Raw genomic sequence first — 12889 nt, 5'->3', positions numbered from 1 at the left:
AGCCTCCTCTCTCTCTAGGGGACTGGAACTACACAGCAGTACCTGCCCTATCCAGAATAGCCTCCTCTCTCTAGGGGACTGGAACTACACAGCAGTACCTGCCCTATCCAGAATAGCCTCCTCTCTCTAGGGGACTGGAACTACACAGCAGTACCTGCCCTATCCAGAATAGCCTCCTCTCTCTCTAGGGGACTGGAACTACACAGCAGTACCTGCCCTATCCAGAATAGCCTCCTCTCTCTAGGGGACTGGAACTACACAGCAGTACCTGCCCTATCCAGAATAGCCTCCTCTCTCTCTAGGGGACTGGAACTACACAGCAGTACCTGCCCTATCCAGAATAGCCTCCTCTCTCTCTAGGGGACTGTAACTACACAGCAGTACCTGCCCTATCCAGAATAGCCTCCTCTCTCTCTAGGGGACTGGAACTACACAGCAGTACCTGCCCTATCCAGAATAGCCTCCTCTCTCTAGGGGACTGGAACTACACAGCAGTACCTGCCCTATCCAGAATAGCCTCCTCTCTCTCTAGGGGACTGGAACTACACAGCAGTACCTGCCCTATCCAGAATAGCCTCCTCTCTCTAGGGGACTGGAACTACACAGCAGTACCTGCCCTATCCAGAATAGCCTCCTCTCTCTCTAGGGGACTGGAACTACACAGCAGTACCTGCCCTATCCAGAATAGCCTCCTCTCTCTAGGGGACTGGAACTACGCAGCAGTACCTGCCCTATCCAGAATAGCCTCCTCTCTCTCTAGGGGACTGGAACTACACAGCAGTACCTGCCCTATCCAGAATAGCCTCCTCTCTCTAGGGGACTGGAACTACACAGCAGTACCTGCCCTATCCAGAATAGCCTCTAGTAGTAGTCATAGTAGTCTGGTAGTTTGTCATCAGAGCGGTTTAGAGCACATTACTATTTACCAGTGAATAAATAAATTAAACGGAGAACGGATTAATCTATTTATTCATTTAATAACCAGTCGAAAGCCTTGGCCAGGTCGATGAATACGGCTGCACAGTAATGTCTCTTATCGATGGCGGTTATGATATCGTTTAGGACCTTGGGCGTGGCTGAGGTGCACCCATGACCAGCTCTGGATCTTGCAACCTTTCGGTCCAACGCTCTAACCACTAGGCTACGCTGCCACCCTGTGTTTGCGCCTCTAGCCTTGAGAAAACCCCATATTTCTGCCCCTAGCCTTGAGAAAACCACATGTTTGCGCCCTTAGCCTTGAGAAAACCCCATATTTGCGCCCCTAGCCTTTAGAAAACCCCATATTTGCGCCCCTAGCCTTGAGAAAACCCCATATTTGCGCCCCTAGCCTTGAGAAAACCCCATATTTGCGCCTCTAGCCTTGAGAAAACCCCATATTTGCGCCCCTAGCCTTGAGAAAACCCCATATTTGCACCTCTAGCCTTGAGAAAACCCCATATTTCTGCCCTAGCCTTGAGAAAACCCCATATTTGCGCCCCTAGCCTTGAGAAAACCCCATATTTGCGCCTCTAGCCTTTAGAAAACCCCATATTTGCACCCCTAGCCTTGAGAAAACCCCATATTTGCACCTCTAGCCTTGAGAAAACCCCATATTTGCGCCCCTAGCCTTTAGAAAACCCCATATTTGCGCCCCTAGCCTATAGAAAACCCCATATTTGCGCCTCTAGCCTTGAGAAAACCCCATATTTGCGCCCCTAGCCTTGAGAAAACCCCATATTTGCGCCCCTAGCCTTTAGAAAACCCCATATTTGCGCCTCTAGCCTTGAGAAAACCCCATATTTGCGCCCCTAGCCTATAGAAAACCCCATATTTGCGCCTCTAGCCTTTAGAAAACCCCATATTTGCGCCCCTAGCCTTGAGAAAACCCCATATTTGCGCCCCTAGCCTTGAGAAAACCCCATATTTGCGCCTCTAGCCTTTAGAAAACCCCATATTTGCGCCTCTAGCCTTGAGAAAACCCCATATTTGCGCCCCTAGCCTATAGAAAACCCCATATTTGCGCCTCTAGCCTTTAGAAAACCCCATATTTGCGCCCCTAGCCTTGAGAAAACCCCATATTTGCGCCCCTAGCCTTTAGAAAACCCCATATTTGCTCCTCTAGATGCTTGGTATGAGGCGGTCTGCCTTATTCCACTCCGTGTTTTGCCGGGTGCAGTGGAGCGGTGACTGGGCTGTGAGCCGTGTGTGTGTGTGTGTGTATTATCTCTGGATTTCTACTTTCCTCCGTTGACAGAAACACAGAGGCGCTGTATCTAGTAAGGGGGTCTAGGGCACAAGTTATATTAACAGAGAGCTCAAGGTGTTACTTCATGTTGCGGGCTGTTTTTACTCAAGGCGGAATCCTGTTCAGAGAGAGAGAGAGGACAGGACGAGAGAGAGAGATTCTGCTATGAGCTATGAACGGATTGAAATAATAAGTTCATTGTGATTTTCGGGGGTGATAAACATTTTGACATTCTGCAGCGAGCCGGAGAAAGTAAAAATCACGGACGGAAGGAGGGAGCATTGCAGAACCTGGTTTCACACGCACGGATTGACCAGCCGTTCGGGCTCGTCTATATAACGGATTTATTTCACTTTAGCGAGGATTTATTACCGACGACTTGCGATGTGGAGAGTACGAGTGGTGTGTTGCACTTTATCGGTGTTGTCCCTGTCATGTGGAGGAGATGTCAAAGCGAAAACGTGCAGTGATGTTAGACAAGCTTTCGCCGCCAAAGGCTTCACTCTTGTCAATGTACCTCATCAGGAAATGTCAGGTAAGGAGGGGGAATACAAGCCTGGAGAATTTTCTTTCCTGTTTACACAACTTCATTGGTGATTGTCTGTTTTACGTTTCCTGTCTGGTCTAAACAGTTGGCTGGATAACGGTATGACTCCACGAGGTTACGGTAATTATAATCACATGAATAGAAGAGCCCCTCGGGATGTTTAGAACGTTTACCGTTCACACGGGATGTTTATAACGTTTACCGTTCACACGGGATGTTTATAACGTTTACCGTTCACACGGGATGTTTATAACGTTTACCGTTCACACGGGATATTTATAACGATTACCGTTCACACGGGATATTTATAACGTTTACCGTTCACACGGGATATTTACTACGTCTACCGTTCACCGTTAAAACGGGATATTTACTACCTCTACCGTTAAAACGGGATATTTACTACCTCTACCGTTAAAACGGGATATTTACTACCGTTCACACGGGATATTTACTACCTCTACCGTTCACACGGGATATATACTACCTCTACCGTTAAAACGGGATATTTACTACCTCTACCGTTAAAACAGGATATTTACTACCTCTACCTTTCACACGGGATATTTACTACCTCTACCGTTAAAACGGGATATTTACTACCTCTACCGTTAAAACGGGATATTTACTACCTCTACAGTTAAAACGGGATATTTACTACGTGGGATATATTACGATCTTCTTCCATCCAAAGTATCAGATCTCATTTTCTGACAGAACAATCTGCCATAGCTGTACTGGAGGCCTGTAGATTAACTTCAACCAGTGCTGCACATCTTGAGGAAAAAGCTGGCAGACCACTTGATGCTGTCTTTAGGGAGGGTTAGAGGAGATGCTGTCTTTAGGGAGGGTTAGAGGAGATGCTGTCTTTAGGGAGGGTTAGAGGAGATGCTGTCTTTAGGGAGGGTTAGAGGAGATGCTGTCTTTAGGGAGGGTTAGAGGAGATGCTGTCGTTAGGGAGGGTTAGAGGAGATGCTGTCTTTAGGGAGGGTTAGAGGAGATGCTGTCTTTAGGGAGGGTTAGAGGAGATGCTGTCTTTTGGGAGGGTTAGAGGAGATGCTGTCTTTAGGGAGGGTTAGAGGAGATGCTGTCTTTAGGGAGGGTTAGAGGAGATGCTGTCTTTAGGGAGGGTTAGAGGAGATGCTGTCTTTAGGGAGGGTTAGAGGAGATGCTGTCTTTTGGGAGGGTTAGAGGAGATGCTGTCTTTAGGGAGGGTTAGAGGAGATGCTGTCTTTAGGGAGGGTTAGAGGAGATGCTGTCTTTAGGGAGGGTTAGAGGAGATGCTGTCTTTAGGGAGGGTTAGAGGAGATGCTGTCTTTAGGGAGGGTTAGAGGAGATGCTGTCTTTAGGGAGGGTTAGAGGGGATGCTGTCTTTAGGGAGTTTTAGAGGAGATGCTGTCTTTAGGGAGGGTTAGAGGAGATGCTGTCTTTAGGGAGGGTTAGAGGAGATGCTGTCTTTAGGGAGGGTTAGAGGGGATGCTGTCTTTAGGGAGGGTTAGAGGGGATGCTGTCTTTAGGGAGGGTTAGAGGGGATGCTGTCTTTAGGGCGGGTTAGAGGAGATGCTGTCTTTAGGGAGGGTTAGAGGAGATGCTGTCTTTTGGGAGGGTTAGAGGAGATGCTGTCTTTAGGGAGGGTTAGATGGGATGCTGTCTTTAGCGAGGGTTATGGTTAGAGGAGATGCTGTCTTTAGGGAGGGTTAGAGGAGATGCTGTCTTTAGGGAGGGTTAGAGGAGATGCTGTCTTTAGGGAGGGTTAGAGGAGATGCTGTCTTTAGGGAGGGTTAGAGGAGATGCTGTCTTTAGGGAGGGTTAGAGGAGATGCTGTCTTTAGGGAGGGTTAGAGGAGATGCTGTCTTTAGGGAGGGTTAGAGGAGATGCTGTCTTTTGGGAGGGTTATGGTTAGAGGAGATGCTGTCTTTAGGGAGGGTTATGGTTAGAGGAGATGCTGTCTTTAGGGAGGGTTAGAGGAGATGCTGTCTTTAGGGAGGGTTATGGTTAGAGGAGATGCTGTCTTTAGGGAGGGTTAGAGGAGATGCTGTCTTTAGGGAGGGTTAGAGGAGATGCTGTCTTTTGGGAGGGTTAGAGGAGATGCTGTCTTTAGGGAGGGTTAGAGGAGATGCTGTCTTTAGGGAGGGTTAGAGGAGATGCTGTCTTTAGGGAGGGTTAGAGGAGATGCTGTCTTTAGGGAGGGTTAGAGGAGATGCTGTCTTTAGGGAGGATTAGAGGAGATGCTGTCTTTAGGGAGGGTTAGAGGAGATGCTGTCTTTAGGGAGTGTTATGGTTAGAGGAGATGCTGTCTTTAGGGAGGGTTAAAGGAGATGCTGTCTTTAGGGAGGGTTAGAGGAGATGCTGTCTTTAGGGAGGGTTAGAGGAGATGCTGTCTTTAGGGAGGGTTAGAGGAGATGCTGTCTTTAGGGAGGGTTAGAGGAGATGCTGTCTTTAGGGAGGGTTAGATGGGATGCTGTCTTTAGCGAGGGTTATGGTTAGAGGAGATGCTGTCTTTAGGGAGGGTTAGAGGGGATGCTGTCTTTAGGGAGGGTTAGAGGGGATGCTGTCTTTAGGGAGGGTTAGAGGGGATGCTGACCAGACCAGGTGAGATTTAGGGATGATGTCGTGTTGATTCTAATAAACCAGACTCTCAAATCACAGACGGTAAAGTAGCTCCCCATTGGTCTTGATTTACTCTGTAATCAGCTGTAAATTGTTACATATGTGGCGTTGTACATATTAAGTTCCAGGTTAGTTTTACACAAACTCAGGGACGAATGTAATTGGATGTAGCTATGGTAACCCCGAAGTAGACAGTCCGTGTTCCAGTCTGATGAGTAGGTCGGCTGTTTATTGTGTTGAATCATCTGACGACGCCCACTCTCATGTTTATTCACGAGAGAAAGAAGCAAACAAACAAATCCATAAACAGCAAAACTGTTTAAATACAGAATGTATTGTTAATGACCAATCCCCTGCCAGGCAGGTAGCCTAGCCTGCTGTTAGCCTAACCTGCTGTTAGCCTAACCTGCTGTTAGCCTAGCCTGCTGTTAGCCTAACGTACTGTTACCCTAACCTGCTGTTAGCCTAGCCTGCTGTTAGCCTAACCTGCTGTTAGCCTAGCCTGCTGTTAGCCTGACCTGCTGTTAGCCTAACCTACTGTTTCCCTAACCTGCTGTTAGCCTAGCCTGCTGTTAGCCTAGCCTGCTGTTAGCCTAACCTACTGTTACCCTAACCTGCTGTTAGCCTAGCCTGCTGTTAGCCTAGCCTGCTGTTAGCCTAACGTACTGTTACCCTAATCTGCTGTTAGCCTAGCCTGCTGTTAGCCTAGCCTGCTGTTAGCCTAACCTGCTACTACCCTAACCTGCTGTTAGCCTAGCCTGCTGTTAGCCTAACCTGCAGCTACCCTAACCTGCTGTTAGCCTAGCCTACTGTTAGCCTAACCTGCTGTTACCCTAACCTGCTGTTACCCTAACCTACTGTTACCCTAACCTACTGTTCCCACAGGTAGCCTAACCTACAGGTAGCCTAACCCACAGGTAGCCTAACCCACAGGTAGCCTATCCTGCTGTTACCCTAACCCACAGGTAGCCTTACCCGCAGGTAGCCTTACCCGCAGGTAGCCTGACCCACAGGTAGCCTAACCCGCAGGTAGCCTAACCCTCAGGTAGCCTAACCCTCAGGTAGCCTAACCCACAGGTAGCCTTATCCGCAGGTAGCCTAACCCACAGGTAGCCTGAACCACAGGTAGCCTAACCCTCAGGTAGCCTAACCGACAGGTAGCCTAACCCACAGGTAGTCTGACCCGCAGGTAGCCTAACCCGCAGGTAGCCTAACCCACAGGTAGCCTAACCTACAGGTAGCCTAACCCACAGGTAGCCTGACCCACAGGTAGCCTAATCTACAGGTAGCCTAACCCACAGGTAGCCTAACCCACAGGTAGCCTTACCCACAGGTAGCCTAACCTACAGGTAGCCTAACCTACAGGTAGCCTAACCCACAGGTAGCCTAACCTACAGGTAGCCTAACCCACAGGTAGCCTGACCCACAGGTAGCCTAATCTACAGGTAGCCTAACCTACAGGTAGCCTAAACTACAGGTAGCCTAACCCACAGGTAGCCTAACCCACAGGTAGCCTTACCCACAGGTAGCCTAACCCACAGGTAGCCTAACCTACAGGTAGCCTAACCTACAGGTAGCCTAACCCACAGGTAGCCTAACCTACAGGTAGCCTAACCCACAGGTAGCCTAACCCACAGGTAGCCTAATCCGCAGGTAGCCTGACCCACAGGTAGCCTGACCTGCTGTTACCCTAACCCACAGGTAGCCTAATCCACAGGTAGCCTAATCCGCAGGTAGCTTAACCCACAGGTAGCCTAACCTACAGGTAGCCTAACCCTCAGGTAGCCTAACCCACAGGTAGCCTGACCCACAGGTAGCCTAACCTACAGGTAGCCTAAACTACAGGTAGCCTAAACCGCAGGTAGCCTAACCCACAGGTAGCCTAACCTACAGGTAGCCTAACCTACAGGTAGCCTAACCTGCTGTTACCCTAACCCACAGGTAGCCTGACCCACAGGTAGCCTGACCTGCTGTTACCCCAACCCACAGGTAGCCTTACCCGCAAGTAGCCTTAACCGCAGGTAGCCTTACCCACAGGTAGCCTGACCCACAGGTAGCCTAACCCTCAGGTAGCCTAACCCTCAGGTAGCCTAACCCACAGGTAGCCTGACCCACAGGTAGCCTTACCCGCAGGTAGCCTTACCCGCGGGTAGCCTAACCCACAGGTAGCCTAACCCACAGGTAGCCTAACCCACAGGTAGCCTGACCTGCTGTTACCCTAACCCACAGGTAGCCTGACCCACAGGTAGCCTGACCCACAGGTAGCCTGACCCACGGTTAGCCTAACCCACAGGTAGCCTAACCCACAGGTAGCCTGACCTGCTGTTACCCTAACCCACAGGTAGCCTGACCCACAGGTAGCCTAACCCACAGGTAGCCTGACCCACAGGTAGCCTGACCCACAGGTAGCCTAACTCACAGGTAGCCTAACCCACAGGTAGCCTGACCTGCTGTTACCCTAACCCACAGGTAGCCTAACCTACAGGTAGCCTAACCCACAGGTAGCCTGACCCACAGGTAGCCTGACCCACAGGTAGCCTAACCCACAGGTAGCCTAACCCACAGGTAGCCTGACCTGCTGTTACCCTAACCCACAGGTAGCCTGACCCACAGGTAGCCTAACCCACAGGTAGCCTAACCCTCAGGTAGCCTAACCCACAGGTAGCCTGACCCACAGGTAGCCTAACCTACAGGTAGCCTAACCCACAGTTAGCCTAACCCACAGGTAGCCTAATCTACAGGTAGCCTAACCCTCAGGTAGCCTAACCCGCAGGTAGCCTAACCCACAGGTAGCCTAACCCACAGGTAGCCTAACCTACAGGTAGCCTAACCCACAGGTAGCCTAACCCACAGGTAGCCTAACCCACAGGTAGCCTAATCCGCAGGTAGCCTAACCCGCAGGTAGCCTGACCCACAGGTAGCCTGACCTGCTGATACCCTAACCCACAGGTAGCCTAACCCACAGGTAGCCTAATCCGCAGGTAGCTTAACCCACAGGTAGCCTAACCTACAGGTAGCCTAACCCTCAGGTAGCCTAACCCACAGGTAGCCTGACCCACAGGTAGCCTAAACTACAGGTAGCCTAAACCGCAGGTAGCCTAACCCACAGGTAGCCTAACCTACAGGTAGCCTAACCTACAGGTAGCCTAACCTGCTGTTACCCTAACCCACAGGTAGCCTGACCTGCTGTTACCCCAACCCACAGGTAGCCTTACCCGCAGGTAGCCTTAACCGCAGGTAGCCTTACCCACAGGTAGCCTGACCCACAGGTAGCCTAACCCACAGGTAGCCTAACCCACAGGTAGCCTGACCTGCTGTTACCCTAACCCACAGGTAGCCTAACCCACAGGTAGCCTAACCCTCAGGTAGCCTAACCCACAGGTAGCCTGACCCACAGGTAGCCTGACCCACAGGTAGCCTGACCCACGGTTAGCCTAACCCACAGGTAGCCTAACCCACAGGTAGCCTGACCTGCTGTTACCCTAACCCACAGGTAGCCTGACCCACAGGTAGCCTAACCCACAGGCAGCCTGACCCACAGGTAGCCTGACCCACAGGTAGCCTGACCCACAGGTAGCCTAACTCACAGGTAGCCTAACCCACAGGTAGCATGACCTGCTGTTACCCTAACCCACAGGTAGCCTAACCTACAGGTAGCCTAACCCACAGGTAGCCTAACCCACAGGTAGCCTGACCCACAGGTAGCCTGACCCACAGGTAGCCTAACCCACAGGTAGCCTAACCCACAGGTAGCCTGACCTGCTGTTACCCTAACCCACAGGTAGCCTGACCCACAGGTAGCCTAACCCACAGGTAGCCTAACCCTCAGGTAGCCTAACCCACAGGTAGCCTGACCCACAGGTAGCCTAACCTACAGGTAGCCTAACCCACAGTTAGCCTAACCCACAGGTAGCCTAATCTACAGGTAGCCTAACCCTCAGGTAGCCTAACCCGCAGGTAGCCTAACCCGCAGGTAGCCTAACCTACAGGTAGCCTAACCTACAGGTAGCCTAACCCACAGGTAGCCTAACCCGCAGGTAGCCTAATCCGCAGGTAGCCTGACCCGCAGGTAGCCTGACCCACAGGTAGCCTGACCTGCTGTTACCCTAACCCACAGGTAGCCTAACCCACAGGTAGCCTAATCCGCAGGTAGCTTAACCCACAGGTAGCCTAACCTACAGGTAGCCTAACCCTCAGGTAGCCTAACCCACAGGTAGCCTGACCCACAGGTAGCCTAAACTACAGGTAGCCTAAACCGCAGGTAGCCTAACCCACAGGTAGCCTGACCCACAGGTAGCCTAACCTACAGGTAGCCTAACCCACAGGTAGCCTAACCCACAGGTAGCCTGACCCATAGGTAGCCTAACCCGCAGGTAGCCTAATCCGCAGGTAGCCTGACCCGCAGGAATCCCAACCCACAGGTAGCCTAACCCACAGGTAACCTGACCTGCTGTTACCCTAACCCACAGGTAGCCTAACCCTCAGGTAGCCTAACCTACAGGTAGTCTAACCCACAGGTAGCCTAACCCACAGGTAGCCTGACCCACAGGTAGCCTAACCTTACTAATACGTGGTGTTCATTTTATAACTAATGTTTATTTGTAAGTGTTTATAAAAACATGTAACATCGTGATGTGTAGCAGGCAGCTTGTTGCTAGTAGGTGTGTCCTTCCACACAGGCCAGATTGCTGATACTTATGGGTTTATATGGTAACTCCTTAAGGCCAGGGCTTAGTTTTAATTCATGCTCTGCTCTTTGGCACGAGATAAGGGTTTTATTATCTGTTGTGTTGCAATCACATTTTAGTTTTAATGCAGGAAAGCAGCTTAACGCATCTGAGTGGAGAGAGGAGAGGAGTGGAGAGGAGTGGAGAGGGGAGGAGAGGAGAGGAGTGGGGAGGAGAGGAGTGGAGAGGAGTGGAGAGGAGAGGAGAGGAGAGGAGTGGGGAGGAGAGGAGTGGAGAGGAGTGGAGAGGGGAGGAGAGGAGAGGAGTGGGGAGGAGAGGAGTGGAGAGGAGTGGAGAGGAGAGGAGAGGAGAGTGGAGAAGGAGAGGGGAGGAGAGGAGGGGAGAGGAGGAGAGTGGAGAAGGAGAGGAGAGGAGGGGAAAGGAGGAGAGTGGAGAAGGAGAGGAGAGGAGAGGAGTGGAGAGGAGGGGAGAGGGGAGGAGAGTGGAGAGGGAGAGGCGTGGAGTGGAGAGGAGAGGAGTGGAGTGGAGTGGAGAGGAGAGGAGAGGAGAGGAGTGGAGAGGAGAGGAGAGGAGTGGAGAGGAGAGGAGAGGAGAGAAACACATGAGGGGCCAGAGTTAGTGTTAATCCCTCCATATATAAACACTTTGAAGTTGAAGCTTCATTGGCTAGCAGGGTTTTTTACAAACCTTAACCTGGGTTAGAATGTTTAACCTGGATTAGGCTGTTACCTTTAACCAGGGTTAGTCTGTGTGAACCTTTAACCCGGGTTAGTCTGTGTGAACCTTTAACCAGGGTTAGAATTTTTAACCTGGGTTAGTCTGTGTGAACCTTTAACCCGGGTTAGTCTGTGTGAACCTTTAACCAGGGTTAGTCTGTATGAACCTTTAACCCGGGTTAGTCTGTGTGAACCTTTAACCAGGGTTAGTCTGTGTGAACCTTTAACCAGGGTTAGTCTGTGTGAACCTTTAACCTGGGTTAGTCTGTGTGAACCTTTAACCCGGGTTAGTCTGTGTGAACCTTTAACCAGGGTTAGTCTGTGTGAACCTTTAACCAGGGTTAGTTTGTGTGAACCTTTAACCTGGGTTAGTCTGTGTGAACCTTTAACCCGGGTTAGTTTGTGTGAACCTTTAACCAGGGTTAGTTTGTGTGAACCTTTAACCCGGGTTAGTCTGTGTGAACCTTTAACCAGGGTTAGTCTGTGTGAACCTTTAACCTGGGTTAGTCTGTGTGAACCTTTAACCAGGGTTAGTTTGTGTGAACCTTTAACCAGGGTTAGTTTGTGTGAACCTTTAACCAGGTTAGTTTGTGTCAACCTTTAACCAGGGTTAGTCTGTGTGAACCTTTAACCCGGGTTAGTCTGTGTGAACCTTTAACCAGGGTTAGTCTGTGTGAAACTTTAACCAGGGTTAGTTTGTGTGAACCTTTAACCAGGTTAGTTTGTGTCAACCTTTAACCAGGGTTAGTCTGTGTGAACCTTTAACCAGGGTTAGTTTGTGTCAACCTTTAACCTGGGTTAGTTTGTGTCAACCTTTAACCAGGGTTAGTTTGTGTCAACCTTTAACCAGGGTTAGTTTGTGTGAACCTTTAACCAGGGTTAGTTTGTGTGAACCTTTAACCAGGGTTAGTCTGTGTGAACCTTTAACCAGGGTTAGTCTGTGTGAACCTTTAACCCGGGTTAGTCTGTGTGAACCTTTAACCCGGGTTAGTCTGTGTGAACCTTTAACCCGGGTTAGTCTGTGTGAACCTTTAACCCGGGTTAGTCTGTGTGAACCTTTAACCCGGGTTAGCCTGTGTGAACCTTTAACCCGGGTTAGTCTGTGTGAAACTTTAACCAGGGTTAGTCTGTGTGAACCTTTAACCAGGGTTAGTCTGTGTGAACCTTTAACCAGGGTTAGCCTGTGTGAACCTTTAACCAGGGTTAGTCTGTGTGAACCTTTAACCAGGGTTAGTCTGTGTGAACCTTTAACCTGGGTTAGTCTGTGTGAACCTTTAACCCGGGTTAGTCTGTGTCAACCTTTAACCAGGGTTAGTTTGTGTGAACCTTTAACCAGGGTTAGTTTGTGTGAACCTTTAACCAGGGTTAGTTTGTGTGAACCTTTAACCCGGGTTATTTTGTGTGAACCTTTAACCCGGGTTAGTTTGTGTGAACCTTTGGTAGAAGAGGTGGCTTCATGTTAATTGGTGCTTTTCAGAACCCTCTTGGGTTTGGTGAAATGAACATTAATATTGATAAAAGAAATGTTTATGATTTGTATTTGTATTTATTATGGATCCCCATTTAGTTCCTGCCAAGGCAGCAGCTACTCTTCCTGGGGTTTATTATGGATCCCCATTAGTTCCTGCCAAGGCAGCAGCTACTCTTCCTGGGGTTTATTATGGATCCCCATTAGTTCCTGCCAAGGCAGCAGCTACTCTTCCTGGGGTTTATTATGGATCCCCATTAGTTCCTGCCAAGGCAGCAGCTACTCTTCCTGGGGTTTATTATGGATCCCCATTAGTTCCTGCCAAGGCAGCAGCTACTCTTCCTGGGGTTTATTATGGATCCCCATTAGTTCCTGCCAAGGCAGCAGCTACTCTTCCTGGGGTTTATTATGGATCCCCATTAGTTCCTGTCAAGGCAGCAGCTACTCTTCCTGGTGTTTATTATGGATCCCCGTTAGTTCCTGCCAAGGCAGCGGCTACTCTTCCTGGGGTTTATTATGGATCCCCATTAGTTCCTGTTGCCAAGGCAGCAGCTACTCTTCCTGGGGTTTATTATGGATCCCCATTAGTTCCTGCCAAGGCAGCAGCTACTCTTCCTGGGGTTTATTATGGATCCC

General features: G+C 50.1%; 1 protein-coding gene across 1 annotated transcript in view; it reads left to right on the top strand.

Moving 5' to 3' along the window:
- The first annotated feature begins 2223 nt into the window (after nt 1-2223).
- LOC106575051 (glypican-6) overlaps nt 2224-12889 on the top strand; it is a 277451-nt gene continuing 266785 nt past the window's right edge. Inside the window, exon 1 of the mRNA XM_082962444.1 lies at nt 2224-2759. Within this exon, the coding sequence (XP_082818570.1) occupies nt 2609-2759 (151 nt within the window). The 5' untranslated portion in view covers nt 2224-2608. The remainder of the gene's footprint in view (nt 2760-12889) is intronic.

The sequence above is a fragment of the Salmo salar genome, chromosome 16, assembly GCF_965601325.2.
Source record: "Salmo salar chromosome 16, fSalSal1, whole genome shotgun sequence".
Classification (NCBI taxonomy): domain Eukaryota; kingdom Metazoa; phylum Chordata; class Actinopteri; order Salmoniformes; family Salmonidae; genus Salmo; species Salmo salar.
This window is presented reverse-complemented; position numbering and strand designations above follow the sequence as displayed.